The 21,282-nt window shown below is 39.1% G+C and overlaps 1 protein-coding gene across 23 annotated transcripts in view; it reads right to left on the bottom strand.

Moving 5' to 3' along the window:
* Positions 1-21,282, bottom strand: part of plekha7b (pleckstrin homology domain containing, family A member 7b) — a 72,834-nt gene that overhangs the window by 23,533 nt on the left and 28,019 nt on the right. For 19 of the 23 annotated variants that reach the window (XM_035944433.2, XM_035944428.2, XM_035944429.2 and 16 more), the window contains 8 exons: positions 16,665-16,748; positions 9,670-9,781; positions 8,598-8,702; positions 7,965-8,037; positions 7,378-7,478; positions 3,087-3,265; positions 1,058-1,492; positions 277-817 (listed from right to left, as the gene is read on the bottom strand). In XM_035944433.2, coding sequence (XP_035800326.2) covers positions 277-817; positions 1,058-1,492; positions 3,087-3,265; positions 7,378-7,478; positions 7,965-8,037; positions 8,598-8,702; positions 9,670-9,781; positions 16,665-16,748 — 1,630 coding nt within the window. Of the gene's footprint in view, positions 1-276; positions 818-1,057; positions 1,493-3,086; positions 3,266-4,840; positions 7,352-7,377; positions 7,479-7,964; positions 8,038-8,597; positions 8,703-9,669; positions 9,782-16,664; positions 16,749-19,786; positions 19,976-21,282 lie in introns of those variants that run through there. The other 4 variants (XM_035944432.2, XM_035944450.2, XM_035944445.2 and 1 more) reach the window with 3 other exon arrangements.

Raw genomic sequence — 21,282 nt, 5'->3', positions numbered from 1 at the left:
AATGGATTAATATAAAATTAATTAATGTTATTCATTGAATGCAAAATTTCTGTGACTTCATGACATTATACTGAACAGCATTTGAACACTTTGAATTTGAGTATTTAGAACTACATTTAATACTACTTGACTGGGGAAAAAGTAAATGCTGTTTTATATTTTATATTACAATGATAAGATAAATGGTCTGGAGAATAATATAGACGGCAGCTGCGAAGAATTCTACTAATACTAATACTAGAACTATCAGAGGTGACTCTCTTCCTTTAATCCTACCTGAGAAAGATGGGCACAGATGTGGCCAGGGGAGCTGGACCTTGTGCTGTCCCCCGGCGCCGCTTCATCCGGGGGCCGGACTGTGCGTCTGTCTGAGGGTGTGTGTGGCCTGCGTGGGGAGAGGGGTTTGAAGGAGGAGGGGACTGATGGTGGGACTTCACATGGCGATGGAGGGACAGAAATGGAGCGTGGCATTTCCACAGTAACTCTGAAAGACGACGAGTCCGTGAAGTTGGGGCCGGTGTAGATGGGAGCGGTGGGGCTGCCGTGACGGAACTGCTGCCGCTGCTGCCACTCATACAGCTGCCACACCATCCCCTCCTTGGTGGCCATTCGCTCGTCGGTGGACATGCGGAAGTGGCTCAGTCGGTCGTGGGCGTACTTGTAGTCACTGGGCAGGTTGCATGTCGCTGGAGGAGAGCTGCTGCCGGACGGGAGACGAGGAGACTTTGGCAATGATTGATAGGTGACATCTGCTGTGCTGGATTTGGGTTTTAGAGGAGGAGTCCGCCGAGGAAGGTTGTACTCAGCAGGGGGAGCACTGAGACAGAAAAACACATAGAAATCTTTAATTTTACGTAAAGAATGTCATATTATCCGTCCACAGTAAGAAAACTTTCTCCACATCAAGGTAAAAAAATGAAATTAACAATTCCAGTATGTAATTCTTCATATTAGCCACTAGAGGGAGGCATTTACTAAAGATTTTTCTAAATCAGTCATGCTGCCGCTACAGAGTAATGCTGATTGATTCAAACTAACTCTGTAAAGTCAAACTGACCTTTTTGACGGTTCCCCTTTTTGAACTTTGACCCAGTGCTCAACCTGAGCCAGCGTGTTCTTCCTCTGCATATGCACATGTTTCTCAGTGTCCGTCCGTGAAACAAAACTCCTTTGATAGACAAGATTTCCATTTTGTTCTGGTGGTAGAGCCACTTGGATTACAGTCCGCTGTCCATTCTTGTGAGCGGCACCATTGACAGAGTCTGGAGAGAGTCTCTCTAATCTTTCCTGTGGGCCAGACTGGCTGGGCTTCCCCTGGAGCTCTAATCCATACCTCACCTCTTCTCCGTGAGCCAGTCTGATACCATTATCCTGAGGTTCGTCCCTGTCCGTTCTGTGGAGGCTTTCTGACCGTGATGAGTTCTGGTTGATGTGGACGTGGTTGGTTTGTGGGACTGCCTGTTGTGCACCCTTGTCTGGCTTCTCTACATCTCTGTGAAAAGATAAATATATTAAAAGTTAGACCTGCCTGCAAGAATTAAGTAAATGGCTTAATACAGCCAATCCTAAAATGCAGAAATAACCCACTGAAGTGTTAACGTAGTTAATCTTGCAAGTATTACACATTTGCACAGCAATTTAACCATAATCTCATTCCACCTTTTCACCAAATACTACAATGAAGTGTAGCACTATTCTTGAAACAAGGCGATTAAAGAGCAGTAAGCTGTGGATAGAGAATACAATGGACATTCCAATTAACCTCAAGTGAAGCTAAAGGTAATTTCCCAAACCATTTGTGAAGACACTTATACATATGGTCAGATTCATTACTGAGTTTCTGTGAGAACAAATCCAGACCAGGGGGAGTTGTTCATTAAATTTCCATCCGTACCATTTTATATCTTTCAGTAGAGAGGAAATAAAGAGAGAAGAGCTCAGCTGGAGAATTCATGCAGAGCAAATCCACTAGGGCCCGAAATGACAGTCACTTTATCATCATAAAATAGGTTGGGGTAAAGTACATCTCTTCCTAATATGTTTAAATGATGTGACTTCCAATTCATAGTTTCATTTGAAATTCATTTGTCTTCACGCCATCTATGGGAATTAAATTTACATTTTTAGTTTTTTAGTTTCACAAACTTTATAGAATTAAAGGAAGCTAATTTAAAAGTAAACCATTCCTGAAGGATAAGATATGAAGGGCGAAACAATATCAGAAAGGCTTATTTTAGCTGATTGCAGTTCAGTGATCACCTAACACTACCCTGTCATCTACCACTTAGTAAAAAAAATATTATTCTCATTTATTACCTTTATTAGTGCAAAGTATTTAACATAATTCATGTTTGAATTCAAAGAAAAATACGATGACCATTTGTAGGGCATTGAATGCTTTCCAAAAAAAAATTTTTAAAAATCAGGAGTACTGACTTACAATGGTCACTGGGTGGCGGTATTGCATAGACCATTTATAGCGTGTAGTGCATCCAGCGGATCTAAGATGTTTAAATGCACTAAATAATGCATTTACCACTTATGCAGTACAGAAAGAGTATCAGACAATATTGCAGACTATTTCTGCCACACATTATGAATATTTTCAAGAATTTCTATGCACACAAGTCTACTTTTACTGTGCATAGTCTCAATTGGCAAATCTAAGTAATAAACTACATTTAAAATATAGCAAACCAAGATGCAACAGACACATATATGCATGGAAAAACTGCAGACAAGGCAGGACCTACTCATGATGTTAAAAGACAGCCCATTAAGGCAAGAAAAAATTTCCATTTTTCATTCATGAGAGATTTATAGATACTAAAGCATTTGCCAATTCAGCATTACACTCCAGCACTGCAGCTGATACCTGAAGACACAATGCACTGCAAAACAGATGATTACACATTTATATTTGATGTTGGTTTTGACTGGGACACCCAGGTTCCCTTTACGATAGAACCTCAAGACACATCCAGTTGACAGAGGCTCCTGTGCTTTTCTGGAAGGTAGTGGTACTAGCAGTGGCAGACACCCAACCGATTGGAGAAGTGGATCTTACACTATAGAGCGAGACGAACCTCTTTATAGTGTGACTCTGCTGCATCAGCGCAGCCTGGTTCATGGCCCGGATCCAGCCATTCATGTCCTCCTGCGTGTCCGCACTGAAGAAATATGTCCGCATCCCGCAGTGTTCTGCCTGTGAGCCAATCACAGAGTTCTTATTGTAAATGTAGGAGCGCATTCCTGTATGGCTTGCCTATAAAAGAGAGGGAGATGGAGAGGCAGAGAGAGAATATGAGAGCTTCTCACTGAAGGTGGTTTGACAAGTCAAAAACTTTGCTTTTTTGATCACTGACAGCTGTCAACTCAGTGAAGTTTACGGCAACATTTCACTGAAAAAAACGAACAACAGGGAAGGAGCAAAGTGCTGCGGCAGAAACAATGTGATCATTTTTGTTGTTTCTGGCAGGGAGAAAAAAAAACTTAAAAGTTAGAGTTCCCCACTGCTTCTAAAAAAAGGCAATTTCAATCCCTTTAGCGCTCAGAAATTAGATGGCAACTGCAGCAAACCACCACACAGCAGCAAAGAAAATGCAATTATGGGCTCCTTTCACCACTTTAGTTCAGACACACATAACCACACATCATAAATATTAGCTTACCTTCTCAAACTTCTTTGCTGTGCTGTAAATCTGTTCTAATAGTTCGACTGTACAGTGTGGCCTCAAAATCCTCTAAATATCACCAAACCCCACCCAGTTCTGAAGCCGACAACCAACAGTAAAGATGCCTTCAGCAGCTTTTTGCATAGTTTTAAAGCGGTTGACTATTTTGTCTCCTATTGTTTCCACCCAAATATAACATCACTTATATTCACTTATATTCATATTCATATTCACTTACTTTTATCCACTTACAGACATGCTCATTTTAAATCTGAAAAATATGTTCTACTGATCTCTTCAGTATGCAGTAAAATAGTTTAATATCTGAGAAGCCAAACACTGCAAAGCACACTTAATATGTCCTGCTTCAAAACAGACACAGGGAATCATGTTAAAGGGGAATATTGTGGATTTTATTGTAAAACAAATAAAATTAATGCATGTACAGCAGGGGCCAAAATGATGATTGTAATGTACATCCAATGAAATGCAATGCAATCATAAAAGAGTATAAATAATGACTGAGATGCTGCCATCCATCCACTGTGATGATGATGATGATGATGATGATGATGATGATGAGAAGCTTGACAAGACAACTACCAGAGCCACTGTACTGAATGTGATCCAATGGCAAAATGAGCATCAGAGTTTACCAGCTGACCCTATTTATAAAACTAGAAATCCCAAGTTTTCTTTTTTTACACCCTGTAGTCCACCAAATTGACTTTGCAATGAATGACTTTGAGTTTTTTGTATTGCCACATTGGCTAAGCAGTGTACTGTAGATACTGTGGTTTTGTTGCAAACTCATACTGTCCAAGAATTGGGACAGCACTATATAAAGACTTATGATTTCTGCACTGAATTTGCAGTTTTCTGTGTCCAGTTTGCTCACATACGGTGCCAAAACTGTAACAAATGAGCTACTGTCAAAGTGCGTATAGACTGCATATAAAACAAAAGCAGCAATTTTTATCTCAGATCATCAATCAAAACTACTAGCATTCATATGTGCTCTGGCATTGTCCATAATGGTCATGACTGTTCATGATAAGACTTTAATGCACATTTATAAATGTGCATTCAGCAGCTATTGGCAAGATATGAAACAGAATGAGGTGAGGATGGTGCTCCACTGATGAGGCTGAAGTCAAATTAAATACCTATTCATGCAAGACAGGAAGCCTGTGTGATTCAGGACGGCCGCCCGCAGAGAACAGTACTCACTCCGCCCGCGCAAACACACCGGGTCACAATGGGAGGCAATTGACCAACAGGGAATGAGAGAAACACAGTGAGATGAGCAAAAGTAAGAGAACAGAAAAAAAAAACAGGAAGTTACAGCTGATCAGTGCCGATTCAAAACGAAAGAACAGAAATGGCTCCAGCTGCGGTCTTTTGGCACAGAAAACAAGAATGAGTAAAAGTGTTTTAACAGTTTAGACACATCGTCGTGGAATTACTGCACAAAGCATCACAGCGTGAAAGTACTACAGTGACTCATACAACCAGGTTTCTCATCTTCATTCAACTGCAAATCAAGTAGATGTTAAAAATCATTTAATTCTCACCATCTTTTCTGTATTATTTGAAACTTATCAGGCGAGGACAAACGGTAGTCTGCAATTCACTGTACATGTCAGCTCCTCTAACAGTCTGGAACATCCCTTTGTTAAACAACACCATCCACTGAGCTGCTGTCATGCTTACTTAGCAGTAACTAAAATCTTCCAAAGCACCTCAGGTACACGTGCTCTTTAATGCATGATGAGTCAGTGAGAGCTGAGGAGGGGCTGGGGAGGGGATTCTTTAAATACAGGGTGGTACAGCAGAGCACATCGTCCCTGACAAGCAGAGGGAGGAGACGGCGAATAGCCGGAATGTATCATTAATATTCCAAGCAGCCCAATTATCATACAAATTCCATTGTATGAAATATGATCATTAAAACACAAGAGATGCGTCACACTCAAGCCCACACATTCGTATTCACACTGACATGCACTCACACTCATTTACACACCGAATCCAAGAACAAAATCCCAAGTACAAAGGAGCTGAAAGGATTGCAACAGAATGCCCTGAAGCTGCAGTGGTGCATCAAACATTCAGGCACTATTGTTCTTTACAACAGGCTCTGTGTTTCCACAAAGGAAGAGTTGGATAATGTGAACACACGAGGGACATAATTCCCTTTGCTGTCCTCTGGCAGAATACACAAAAGTGGAAGAAAAAAATAGACTTAACTGCATGCAAGGAAAATCTCTGGCACAAACATTTGGGTAAAAATCATACAATTACCAAATGCAGGGTGGATGTTTGTGCCATTCAAATGTCAGTGGCAAACAAAGAGCACATCCTATGAAGACTGCACTGCTGCAGCCACAGTTACAGTTCTTGCTCTGCTTCCCCACATAATAGGTGAATAAAATGAAACCGTGCATAATGTGAGTCTGCTATGCTAATCTGATCTGATCATCTGCTTTAGGTAGCGTGACCACAGTACATAAATAGCGACACTGTAGCCATCGACTGTCACACCCATTATTGGATTTGTGTTTAAAAAAAAGTCAGACAGGAGGAGGTCAAAAGTTCCACCAGATTTTGCACAACTGGAATTCAAACAGATGTTGTCACAGAATTCAACAGCTGAAATGCATTAACATAAATTTCTTGTGCAAAAATCATGAACATAAATTGGAATTAAGCCATGCTAAGTAATTCTTGAAACAATATTATTCTTCCTACTTCAGGTTGAAAATTAAGTGTCTTTCCAAGACACCATTTTTTATAATTTAAGAAAATAACAATAATACAAGAAGCCATTAAAGTTGCAATAAAGTTGCATCAATAAATAATCCTTAAGATGAGAGCAAGTTTTGCAAGTTAAACATGTATGGTAAATGAAAGTTTCTTATAGCTCTGACTGTCACTTCAGTGTTACCTTGGAAGCGTATTTCAAGGTAACGCTAAAAAAAGTTCCAACAGATTTTGCACAACTGGACTTCAGACAGATGTTGTCATAGAATTCAGCAGATGAGATACATGCACAAGATGTCTCGTGCAAAAACATAAACATAAATTTGAATTAAGCCTAGTTATGGTTTCACATTTTTCAGGTAGCAGCGCTACATAATTCCTGAAACAACATTTTTCTCCCTACTTTATGCTGGAAAATAAGTGCCTTCCCATGAAACTTTTTTTTATACAATTGAAGAAAATAATAATATTACAAGAAGCCATTAGATCTAACATCTAGATCGGACTCACTGTCACTTAAGTGTTACTTCGGAAGCATATTTCAAGCAACATTGAAGCAAAGTTCCAGCACAACTGGACTTTAGTTTCAACAGCTGAGATACAAAATATGTCTTGTAGAAAAACATGACAATAAATTGGAAATAAGAATAGGTATGGCTTCAAATTAATTTAGTCAGCAGTGCTAAATAATTCTTGAAACTATATTTTTCTCCCTGTGTCTTTCCCTGAAACCATTTTATTTACTAATTAAAAAATAATCCACCTCCATCACAGGATAAATGTGTCATGTTGTCTTACTGTTGTACAATAAGCCATTAAAGTTACAATGAAGTTGGAGCAATAAACAATCTTCAGGATGAAACATGTAGTTTTGTAAGCTACACATGTATAGTACATGATAGCTTCTTCTAGGTCTGACTCAGTGTCACTTCGCTGTTACCTTGAAAGCATATTTGCGGTTAATGTGGTCATCAGGCTCGACCGGTGCGATGACATAACTGGGCAGAGGGATGCTCCCGAGCACCGTTTCCTCTCGACTATCTGTGAAGTAAACACACACAAACACATACACAGAATATTGTTACAGGCATTCAAATCAAAATGTAATTCTGCCAAGTTCTTATACGATGTTTACGAGTGACTTCCGATTTATGAGCAGCGGGGAAATTAGCGAGGCATAATTCATGGGTGACTCTTGTGTCTACGAGGCCATGTGGCAGCATGTGGCACGATGTGGCATGTGGTTTATCTATTATTCAGCATGATTAATGGAGCAGAGGAGGTAGCTGTTATGGCAACACAAGCAGAGATTACATCCCATAATAAAAAAAGTCAAGTTAATAAGGAAGGAGAAGTTGGAAGGAAGAGAAAGCCGGGGAGAGTAAGATACGTCATACGACCAATTACAGCGTGTCATTAATCAAAATGACAGCAGAGGAGATCACTAAGGGCTTGTGTGTCTTATTTCAGTCCATTTTGATTTTTGGTCTGTTAAACTCTGACTGAGTGCACTTTTCACAGACTCACCTTTGTAGTAAAACAAGCAGTAGTCTGACAAAACAAACCACTTCCGTTTCCACAGTCGCATTCCAGAGCTGTCCTGGAGGTGAAGGAGGAAACGCAACACACAGTGTATTTAGAAATCCTCCTCACAGGAACACACTTTAATTCACATTTTTAATTTAAAAGTGAACTACACTTTTAATGGAATGGGAGTAGTGTGCTTGTTACCATTAACTGGGGGGTTCAGGGGAGAGGCTCTGTGCATAACATTTGAACAATCATTTAACTTTGGTTTTTTTTCATGCAGCATTTGGCCCAAAACTGCAACCTCTACATTTAACTCGGATTGTGTGATTAAAGGGGTTTTGGAAAGACACTCTGAGCGTTTAGTCTGTAAATGTTAACATTTGCAGGGTATAAAAATCTACATGAGATCAGACACAGAAAAGAGGGAACCACAGAGGAAACACAATGAATCGCTAATAGTAGAAAAATCCTCACAACAGTTTCACTCATTGAATGACAGTTATCTGTCATTTTGTGACTGATAGTTCACAATGAGATAGATTTGAACATGTGTTGTCTTTTTAACATGCATGTCGATGGAACAGGTCTGTCTTTCGGACTAACAATAAGAGTGGAGGAACCTGAGCTCACCTGTTTATAGAGCCAACCTCTCACTACCACTGGGATGTTGAGGTTTCTTTTAATAGCCTGATCCCTCTTGCCAAAACTGTGAACTTTCCCCGAACCTCTGGAGCCCTGCAGAAGCCAAAAAAAAGAACAATTAATTGTGTAATGGCAAGCCCATTTATTTTCCTTACATAAAATAACATACGGTAATTAATAGAGAGTAATATTGTGTTTACATTGGCACTGCCCTCCACAATGCAAGGAAAACAACTGCAAAATTTTCATTTAGTAAAATAGCTTTCTTTCCTGGAACGTCCTCCTTTCAACATCCTTAAAGAGAAAAGGAAATACCAACTGGCTATTCCTGTGGACATTTGTATCCACTTATAATCAGGCGTATTTTTAGACAAGGTCAGTTTCTCAGGTGCCTTTCTATGGAAATATGTGGAGTTGTGGGGAGGGAGCAAATAAAGATAACTAATACATTATGCAGAGTAATAATGTGGCACATTCAACAATAAAAAAAACACTAGAGGTAGTAAAAAATAACAAATATAATAAGTGACACAAAAACAGACAACTAGTGAAGAAAAGTATTTTTAAAGATACCAGAAAGCAAGATATTAATACCCTTTAGAAGAGTAAGTGTCTCTAATATTAAGTTACTTTGCAATTAACTTCTACATGTTTGCAGCAAAAGTTTACAATCACTGTGGAAATAACAGAAAAAAAATGTCCACCCTCACAGGATGTGCATTTGAGTTTTATCATACTTAAAATGTACCAAAATATCTATGGACATAAATCGGAGATTAATCAGATAATGTACTCTAGAACTTATAAAACCAATTTATCAACATGAGCAATAACAGTCATCAGAGGAGCTATTAAAGCAAGTCACTAAAAGAAGTATTTGTTTAGCCATGCTAAATGTAAAATAGGACAACCTGAAGAAAACTTGTTATTCTGTCTTAAGATGAATGATGTTATCACAGTTTAAGATTTTTCTGCTTCTGTAGTAAAACTTAGGACACAAGTAAAACATCCGTAACAAAAAACAGCTGGATTCTCACTGAAAAATACAGCTGATGCTCACCTTTGACCCTGAGGTGACATCCACTGCTGCTGTGGTCACAGTCTTGGGGGACTCTGTGACCATGCCGGGAGATCTCTGATTGGCCGCTGACTTGGACATACGGGATTCTAACCTACAGGTGGGGAGGATATACAGAAGATCAGTAACACAGACGGAATGAGAAGCACTGAAGAGGGATGTTCCCTCTCAGTTCCTCCTGACAAGCTCCAGACATGCAGTGAAACAGAGCGCAGTGCTGCTGAGCTTTCAGATATAAAGGATATGACTATTTCCTGACACCAACGTGAGAACTGTCACAGGCAATGGCTTGGGAGTGGATGCACTAACCGTGACAGCAACAACACCCCAGTAAGACTTGGACTGACATTCACCCCAGGGCACACATCTCTGTACACAAACACAGAAAACAAGCCAAAACAAACCAAAAAGGAACAGAAGCCTGGTGTTAAATTCATGTGCATGGATCTCACACACACACACACTCTTTTTGGACAGGCTACAAGGAAGCCACATCCCACCTCACATTTCCTCATAACATCATCCCATTGGTATGGATCCAGAAGAGTCAGCTTGGAAGAAATACATCACAGGCCATTTCAGGTTCAGTGACAAGCTGGTGTCAAATAACACCTGTTAGTGTTGCAGACGAGGCCATTAGAAAGATTTTAACAATGCATTTTGAGACTCAGTCAACCATAACCAGCACATATCTATTGCTGAACAACAACAACGAGTGTTTGGCCTCGATGGCAAATTTAACAAAGAAATACGGTGGAATAAAGAAGACATCTTGAATTGCTGTTGCATTGTTATGGACATGACAGATGGAAAATTGTGCAATGCATACAAAAAGAGGTCTGCTGTGTGTTGAAATGTATAGCATACTATCCATGCACCCTCTTGGAAAGGAGTTATAGTTTGAGGGTAAATTCATGATTTATGAATGAACGCATTAATTCTAAGATAGTAATATTATCATTTTACAGTAGTGGGCGTTTTTCTTTCTGAACAAGGGTTTTTAAAGATAGAATCATTGTTGGTACAATTATCAGAAAGTCTCATTGTGATTTACTGTGGTGTTTCTTCAACATAAGGTTGTTCCTGCAGTATCTGCCCCAAACTCTTCAGTGCTTTACTTCCCTGCTGTGTCATTACCATATTAACATTTTTCTCCTGTTACCTACTGTGGTGTATTTAGCTGTGACTGATACCTTCTGAACAACTACCCGAGGAGAGAAAATGAGAAATAATGTCAAAGTACATCTTACTACTGCAAACAGCAAACAGCACTGTACCCATGGCCATTTATGTGACGTCTCATGCAAATATGTAGATGTACAGCAACTACAAAACAATATAAAGGACAAACTGACACACTAATATGAAATACTACACACTGCCATCCACCAGCCTCCACATGCAGCCACCAACAGATTGTAATAATACACTGCTTATAATTATTGCCTCTTTACAAGATCTTACATCATGCCTTTTCAAAGACTTGCATCATATCTTCTAAACACAGAACTTCTTTAATATGAGCAGTTTCAACCAAAAGTGTAGAACAATGTGACAGTAAGGCAGCCTAATAATTACAGAAGGTATAATAACCACTGACAACAACCCAGAGCTTGATGTCACTGTGTCTCAAGTACAATGTGCATAAACAAATTTAAGTGTAGTGGATGCAATCTGCATAAAATATGATTGTGACAGTAAACATAAGAAATGTTGGCCCGTTAATGATACTGGAAATTCACATTTTTAAGTGGGGAATGACAGCTTAAATGAGTTTAAACTTAATGAATGTATGTTGGAGTCAATTCTTGCCAGTACTTTAAGTAAAGAGGTATAATTAGGCATTTTTCTGCCAGTGGGTGCCATCATTTGAAGAACATTTTTTGAAAAGTTTTTCAGTATTGTGATTTGTGCTATGTGCTCAAAAGGAGATGCAGTGAAGATAATGGGAAAACTGGAGAGGACCAGGTCTAAGAGGCTTCTTAGGAGATTCAGTCCAATTAGATTAAATGCTGGTATAACATTTTTTACCCAGAAATCCTGCAGATCTCTGGTTGAATCATATTCTATGATGCTGTTCTAGTAGGTTAAATGTCATGGAGATTACTGAAGTTACTATTATGCCGCTCAGACCATCTCTGACAATAATTACTTGGTTACATAACACAATTTTCTGCTGTAAGAATTTGGGGGAAAAAAAAGAAATTTTAGCCAAGAAGGGAGGCAACAGTCAGTGACAGTAAACATAAGGTGTCCCAGCTGCAGTGGTCATTCAATATTCACTTATAGTCCAGGAGCCCAGATGGCTTACCATGCCTGCCCCCCCACAACAAAATGCCACTTGATTTTTTTTAATCTTTATGATGTCCTAAATGAGATTCTGAGTGGTGGTAATTTTTTTTACGTTATGTTTTACTTCACCCGGAAATGCAATATTTTCCACAAATTTTTCGATTCTTTTATACCAAAAATTGACATAGCTATTGTAGGCATTTCACTCATGGCAATCACAGCAACTTATATATCATATAAAAGCTTGGAATCTCTATTTTACAAATATAATCATATTGTAGAGAATGACATATAAAATGACAGCATGTGTCAGAGTTCACTTATTCACGGAAAGTTTTAATATTAGCAAATCAAATTGTCTTTTATATATATATATATATATATATATATATATATATATATATATATATATATATATATATATATATATATATATATATATATATATATATATATTTCTGTCAACTTTTTTATGAATATATAGCATATTCCTGATAGAATGTTTTCTATATTGCATATCTGCACTATAATGTCATGTATTACAATGTTTGGTTGCTTACAAGTGTTGACTTACTGTATTATCTTTGGATTCATTTTTGATCACTTTTCATTCGTTTGCAGTTCTTGTTGCTTGAAGCCATGTTCTGGCTTAGTTAAGGATGTTTCAAAGGCTTCCCAGTATAGGATGAGGCTCTGTCATGGGTGGAACCAGCAGATTTCACTAATTTTCAGATTTTACCCCAGGGTTGGCAGATACGATGTATACTGCAACGTAAAAAATCTTTGTTTGAGCATTAACATTTTTTGACCTTATCAAATTTTTTGGTAAGTTATGTTTCAACTTTACATTTCAATTTCTGTTTTGTATTCAAATTTGTATTTATTGTTAGTTCGTTAAGTACTCACAACACTTAATCTGGTATTTACACGTGTTATTACAAAAGGTATTTAGGTCATTGCTCAGCATCACATGTCTGCTTTATACTGGGCTGTAGCAACATGACTTGCATTAATGATCCAACCTGCTCTCCACCATCCATTCATTGTCACTCTCAGGCCTAGAAAATACCCCATATCACTTCCTAAGAAGGTATAAGGTGGGGCAGCCTCTGCAGCACTTTCAAAGCTCATCTGCTGCTGGTCCAACACTATAACGTTCAATATTTGGCAGAACCTGATCTTCCATTAGGAAACAATCTGTGACCTGACAGCACTGACACAAGCCTCTAGCGTCCACAAAAGGGGTTAAAAGTTGTACTAACGGTGTTGTTTTTTCCTACTTCGTGTGCCGCACTGCACTTGACCTAGGGAAGAGTTAGATAAGGTATGTCAGAGTCTGGAGCAAAAAGTACTGGTAGAACAAAAGGAGAAAAAAAAGTGAGGCCACAGTGGAACAAAACTTACAGTATCTGCACTCACAGCTTGGACTGCAGCCAGCATTTTTACAGGATGTTTCTGTCGAATGGAGGGGCTCTGCTGTTTTATGTGAAGCTTTCACACTGTTTACCACCACTGTCATTGGAACAGTTCCCCAGGAGATTTGTTGTGGCATGTGGATGATATTTCACATCGAGTAGAGTAGAAGCGGGAAAGTCACTCAGCTCCATCACTCCTTGCTTCTCCTTCTATGATGGAAATGAAGGCATATTTGACATTTTAAGTCTTTTTAGGCAGTGAGTGTGCATGGGGGCAGTTAATGAATCGATCAGAGCATAATAATCTATAACTGAGTCACAGGCTGATCGACCTCTCTGTGGAGGGAGGGCCTCCTCAAGCTCTCTTCCCTCCTCTGTCCTCAATTCAATACAAATCTCCAGGGAAGACACCAAGTTTCTTCTTACTCTGAAGTGAGTCAGTGATTTGGGAAAGCAACCCACTTTCTAGTCTCACATTGTTATAAGCAGAATGAATCCCGTAACATCACCATGCCAGTGAACAGAACTGCAGTGCTATGTAGACACGGAGAGGTCAAACCTGCAGCAAACATAAAACCGCACTCCAGCTGTCACACATTACACTGATGTCTACAACAGAATTTTAACCAGGACGGTGGAAAAGACAGGTGCAAGAATATGCAGACAAAGTAAACAGAATTAGGTCCAGAGGAAAACAAAAAACAGAAGTAGCCTCAAAAAGAACTCCAAGTCTTTACATGTGGGTATGTTTACTTGTCTCAAGAAGTGTAATGCAGCTTGGAGAAACTGTAGAGGTAGAGATGCTCTAATGAAAGGTGCTTGTACCTGCTGTCTCAGTTTTGGCGATTTAATCCGTCTCTTAGTTCCTCAACCCTTTATAAGTACAAAACTGAATTTTGTTCATGATAGCTACAGCACAGTGTGGTTTGCATAAATATGAGTTACATGAGATCATTAAAATTGCTGTGTGACTATAACCTCAAAGTTTCGTATTTCTTTACTTCTACATTTTTTTATTTATGGGTTAAACTACTGCAATCTACAAACAGAATTCATCATCATAAATTATGCTGCTTGTAGATTTACTTTAAAACTGAATGCAGGTAAAGTATAATAGTGTATAACTGGTGTTTTAACCCGCTGAAGCTCGAAACCTGCTGGAAGGTTCGAAAGGCATTTCGTCTTAAAAAAAATCACCTGAATTACACTTTTTATCAGAGCCAGAAACTGGAAAAACAAAGAATCTTTAGATTCTGCACTTTCCAACTATCCTTGAACTATTCATCTGAGATACACCATTCCTTTGGGAAATTTAACTACATCATAGTCTCAAATCACATTGTTTTATCAGCATCACTTTATTCTGCATGTCCAATTCTGCAAAAATGAAACATTTACTCGAACCAGATTCTGGAAAAAAAAAACTAAAAATTCTGGGCTCCTTGGTATAACTGTGAAGCTATTACTGCATCACCTGAGATCAACAGTGACATCACAAAAATTCTGGGACTTTTCAGCTGAACTGCAGACTGTGTTTACAGAGAGCCAATAGGAAGCAAGAATGAAAACAAATTTAAAATGCAGTTAAATGTCTACAGTATGTAGAGTCATCATTTTTTCCCTGTATTAGTCGTTTAAGTGAGCTGTGGGCATTTTGGGCATGTTGATTCCATTATTATTTGTAAAGTTTTGGAAAACAATAATCAAAGAAAATTAATTTACTGTTGTCCTTTTTTTAAGATTTATGACATTATAACTTTCTGCTGTTCCCATTTATATTGCAGTTACAAATGAGGCGCAGTGAGTAAAAATGTAACGGAGCAAAAAATGTAGAGAAACTGTGCAATATCACTAAAATTTGAAAGTAAATTGCATCATCTTGCAATGCTTGATTTTTTTTTAGGTTTCGGTGTAGGGTGTTTAGTCCTATGTATAAATAAAAACAAATAAGTCAGACTACTTTTAAGCAAGATACAATCTCAGTGAAACAAAGTATCTGAGAGGATAAACAGTAAGCACGATGCTTCTGTTGGTTCAGCTCAACAGCTAAAACAGTGAAGCATGTGCACGAAATATACTTTATTGATAAGAAGACAAGATTTTAACATGCTGACTGCAGATGCTACGACTGAGTTTCTTAAACTTGACTTTCCCTTTACATGACATCTTTGCCATGTTGTTGTGGACGGAGCAGAAAACAGCAGTATTCTTACTACGATGAGCTTTAGATTATAACTGTCCTTCTATCACTGTTGAAAAGACAGAAGTGAGGCAACCATAACTTTAAACCCTCCTGATGGCACACAAATCCATGGCTCAACACGAGTGATCTAAAGATGACGGCGAGTTTCAAAAAAACTGGAGGACAGTGAAGGATGGAGATGAACTTCAATCGCTTTTGTGTTGCTTCAACAGAACAGATTTTAAATGCTGAGAATGTGAGAGGCCACATGCTTGTCCTTCAACATGCTTCAGCCTCGAGTGGAATCTTGGCTGTGCACGATCGTCTTACACCAGCAGCTTAAATACGATCACACACCTGCTGCCTTATATTGTGCTCTAAACCTGCCATACAGCCTTGATGGCTTTGCAGGATGAGATTTACCAGTGACATAAAATGACAATAAATCCAACTTTCATGGCATGACATAATATACACTATGGCAGTAAATGAAAACAATGCAGTTTTGCCATTTCAATGAAATACTTCAAAAATCAGCGAGCGCACACTGAGATTTCTGTTGTCATAACTTCAAAAACACTGACAGAGAAATCTCTGATGGACCTGAGTAAGCCCCCTGATTTAATAAAGACAGAGGCAGCTTCACAAGACAGATTTATAACTCCAGATGCGACAGAAACATGGTCAAAAGCACGTATAAGCTTCAGTTGTGTCAATACCATCAATTCTATTAGAACAACAATTCAAAGAAGTAAGCAAAAAGCTTCCAAGATCAGAATCCATGAATGCAGTGAATTAATTGTTTTTTTTTTTTTTTTTCAAAAGTGACAGTACCCATCCTTTGGAGCTCTGACAATGACTGCGACTCATTTTCCTGTTGAACAGTTAACTGAAAGTCGACTGTTTTGACTTGTTCGTGCAGAATAGACATCCTCCCACCCCTCTCATGATATGCTTTAAGCAGAGTGAAAATGGAGATTGAAGGGTTTATTTCCCAGTCCATTTCTGAATTCCCATCACACAGTCTTGCACTAACTTCTCTATACATTTAGACACACAATATAGTTCACCTGAAAAGACCAGCTCACCTGTTTTGCAGTGTGTATTCTGTGTTGTCTGGGGAAATCTGTCCAGTCACAGGGTGCCGAAACGATGTAGCTCTCAGGTTGTGGCTGCAGGAGAGAGAAAGAAACAACACCGAGGGAGAGAACAAAATGAGTATCAAGTCATTAATCATTTTCTTGCCTGATGAACTCCCTGCACATCTGTGTTTCTGTGCTTCTATCCGGCTGTTGTTTGAAGATACAAAACCGCATGAAGTTTCTAACCTTACAATGACGCCTCAGTTGACAGCGAAAAAAAAACCTATAGTAGCACTTCACTGAGCCACAGCTCATATTCTTTTACAAAAAGTGTCAGACTCAGCACTATCCCTAAGCCAGCTCAACAGGCTTTATTGATTTCAATTAGATGGGGCCATTCATTGCTTTAACTAGAGCATAAACGCATGTTGCTGTCACATGATGCTGGTGCTGAGAGGATTGAAATTTTACGACATGACTGCATTTGTATTCGTTGTTATGCATTGTGTAGTTACATGTGACTAAGATTTGAGTGCTTTCATTTCAGTTTTATAAGAAAATAAAATGAAATTCCAGAAAACATTCAGTCATGTCAACAATTTTCAGTTGAAACATTGTTAAAATCTATATTGTCAAACCAAACTGACATATTGTAGCCCTGGATGAACCTTTGGTTTCACACATACTGTACTTTGATGATACTTCTCCGCCTTAATTATTCATTGCTTAAGCCTGTCATCTAACAATCACGACAGGCTAAGCTTCAATCATTCACTGCCTTTCTGTTCAGGTTCTCTCAGGATAAGTTAGTTGCTTGTCACTTGTCTTCAATACTGCTGTCCATTATCGCCTCAAACTGTGACACATCCTTTCGGATTCTGCTGGCTCTTGAATTTTCAGTGCAACATTTTCACTCTTATTTTGTAGCTATGTAAGGAGTTTTCTAAACATATATTCTGTAGAAGTATTATAAAAAGACATAGTGAAAAGAAATTTGCATTGCATTTTATATTACTAATATCTGGCAGCAAAGACATGTGTGAGCTTGTTGCTCTGATAAAACTGAGGCTTTCTGTCATAGTATATATTAAGTCTCAGTCCCGTTCAGGTTGGCTAAAAGACTGGGGGCAATAATACATTTAAGTACAAAATTATGCTTTCTAGCCCTCCTTTTGTTAGTGATTATTTAATTTCCCCTGACCCTCCTTTCTTTCCTCTTATCACCACCATACACACCATTCCTCCACAGAAGCTGAAAAATACTGTGCACCAGCCTGTAATAAAAACACAAAGTAAATACTGCTGCGCAGAGGCTAAACACACATGCTGCTTCTTCATAAAAATGCACACAGGCACAGATAAACAAACGGCTGAGATAAACATGTTTACACTATCTTCACTTAAAGTGTGCCGAGAGTAAATACATGACTATATATCAAGCAATACGTGGTGAATCCTCTGAAGGACAGCTGCTACAAGGTACTATAAAGCTGCAGAACGATACAAGCAGAAGGTGGTTCCTTACTGCATCACCATGAAGCAAAGGGAGGGGAAACAAACCGAGCAGGGAGGAAAGATATATATATATATATATATATATATATATATGTGTATATATCATACACATGCATCCACACAAACATACACACAGTGACAGGCTTAGCCAGGCTCGTTCCCGGTAACAACTCATAATTTGCTGAGCTACACCAGGCACATCATGCACTGCACCAGCTTCCCCTGTTAATTAGGAATCTGCATTCTTTGAGGCTTTTGTTTCAGCCGCATTATTTCTGAACTATTTGTCATGGAATTTGCAGCATCCCCAGTTAGTGTACAAACACTGCAGCACAGAAGGTCTATTTGTTTGCTGAAAACTAGTTTCCATTAGAGCTTGTGACAGCGCTGTCCCAAAGGGGAACATACACTCCTGCTGTACCAGAGCAGCCACAGTGCCTTCTAGATGATGTCGTGGAGAAACAGCTTTCTTGTTAGAATTTCAAGCCACAAATATGGTGTTATGACTCTACTTAAACTGTGGCTTATTATCATATAATACATCATGAGAAGTGAAAAACAAAACTTAAAAAAATCACACTGCAGTCAAGTCAAAAGATGCTTCAGGTCAAGTCAACTCTCTTCCCAAGTTACCAAATGTGGTAATACAGCAGCATGGGACACATTGTATTGTGAATGATAGTCTATTGGTAGCGGACTTTAAAAAAAACTCCCCCTCAGTAGAAATATGTTATGTCACAGTACACGTTAATACTTATCCTGACAGAACTTCTCTGTTAGTCACAAATCAAGGCAAACATGTTACAGTGTGCAGGAGCATTAACCATCAGGTCAAGTAGAGTTTCTGCTTCTGTCAGGCCAGATAAAGAAGATGAACGATGACTGGCATCTCTGCTTGGACAGAACTTCAAGGAGACATCTCTCAGTGCCTCAGTTTAGCCTAAAGAGGTGTGGCTTTAATTTAGAAGTGTTTGTTTTGTGAACCAAACTTTGTCCTATTGCACAGATCCTTGCAGCAGCAAATTATTTTACATTAACTGAACTGAGTTTGATTTAAATAAGGAAAATCAACTGACAAACTTCACTGTGAAGAGCTAGGAAACTGAGTGGTAGTCTGGTTTTGATTTTTGCTAAAGCCTCTCCTAAGAAATGCTTGGAAACAGCAGCACTGCATTCTCCCTCTGTCTCTCTCTCTGTGCTGCAACAACTGCAGTCCCTGCCTCAGCCCTGGCATGCCATACTGATTTTTTTTTCAGCAAAACAAGAGGTTCAGGGTAATTCCTGTCCAGCAAGTGTTCAGTCTTCACAGCAGGGGCATCAGGGGCAAAGCTCTGTGGGGTGAACACCTTTCTCTCTCTCGCTCTCTCTCTTTCTCAGACCAGCTGAAACATATCAAGGCTCCAAACTGCTCCATAACTTACATCTACTGCAAGACAGGGATCACAAAATCCACTTACAACTCCTGCATCTTATTTACATGACTAATACTTAGATAAGAATCCCAGTGGAAAACAGAAAATTTCCCAAACTGTTCCTACTACCAGCCCAAATCTCTTCTCTGCCTCTGTTATCTACTTACTTGCCCTGTTCACACATAGTGAAGGTAGTCTCACCTGTTGTGAGATTGTGAATCATCACGAATCAGCTGCTAGACTCGCCGTGATGCTGCAGGTCATGAAAATCCTCTCGGCATTACTGTGGCAGGTGGAAGACGCAGAGACCGTCTCTCAGAGCAGCTGGTATCTACACAGAGCTGAGTGGAGTGGAGCCAGCCGGATGTGGGCTGAAGGGGGAGCTCTTTATCTCCACTTTCTCTTGCTTAAGTGTGCTGCCTGAGTTTCACACCACTCCTGCTGGGCGGATGCTAAAGATTCATCTCCCACCCATGAGGGGAGTGCCTCAGTTGCTTATCAGATCCTCCTCCCTTTGCATTTTCTTCTCTCTGCTCTCCATTTCTCCCTCACACTTTCTCAGAATCAAGTCTCTTTCACAAACATGGAAGTGATGTAGCAGCACGTTAAAGTGGCTGGACATATCAGTACATTAGTCATGGGGAAAATATCCTCTGTCTGTTATAATGTTTAGATGGATTTTGGCTAGTGTTTGTCGCTCATATATACTACTTGTATCCTCAGAGTGACAGCTTTGCAATTAAAAGAACAAAAGATGTCAGTAATTTTGCTTTTTCTCAGCTATCAGTAAGATAATCTCCTTGATAGGCCAAGTCATTTGCGCTTCACAATACTAAATAATTGTTCCATGTAGGTTTTATAGGTTCACATCAAGAAACAATAAGAAGTAGGGCATTGCAAACATCTGTGGACTGGTTAAACTGGGATTCAGCTATTTAAGTACTGACCAAAACATTCATAATAAACACAAGATCAATCAGACTTCACTATTTAAACAAGGATTTCAAGAAATATTGCAAATTGTAAAAGAGATGATCTCTTGAATTTCTTGGGCCTCTTCAAGGGCAACTCAATGTGTCTCCTTTTTGAAGTACTGGTTTAACACTAACATTGACCTGTGACTTCTGCTAAGAGGGAAGTGAAACTAATCCTAGGGAATGCAGACCAAGAGAACAGGTGGTATCAACATACTGTAAGCTTATGGTATACATTAAATTGACAGACAACAGGGATTGGTGACTATAGAGGTGTAGAGTTTACAGTTTCACCTCTGATTTTGTTCCAACCACACACACACATAATTTAGAAAGTATGTGGTTCAATGGCACTTCTCTTGAACTGAAATACATTCAGACACTGTAGTACATTAAAAATGAAGACAGAGAGCTACAGAAATGAGAGCTCTCATGTCGAGAGCTCTCATTTCTTAGGGTGACTATATTCAGAGCTGTGAATACTGGCAAGAAGAAGAGCCTCTTGTCTCTCTCCATGTGGCCTTCACAGTAAGTTTTGCAGTATCAATGTGGTGTCTAAAAACTATGGAAGAATCATGTGGGGCGCCAGCTGCCAGAGAAAGCAAATAAGGATTGCTGCAATTTCTGCTACTTGGTTTCCTTCTCTGTGGATGGGGCAAGCTTATGCAAACTGAAACTTATTAAGAAACAAAATGCAAAACACATCAAGACTGCCTAGCCTTT

The sequence above is a fragment of the Amphiprion ocellaris genome, chromosome 1 (assembly GCF_022539595.1).
Source record: "Amphiprion ocellaris isolate individual 3 ecotype Okinawa chromosome 1, ASM2253959v1, whole genome shotgun sequence".
In the NCBI taxonomy this organism is placed as follows: domain Eukaryota; kingdom Metazoa; phylum Chordata; class Actinopteri; family Pomacentridae; genus Amphiprion; species Amphiprion ocellaris.
The sequence above is the reverse complement of the archived record's forward strand: the minus strand, read 5'-3'. Positions and strand labels throughout refer to the sequence as shown.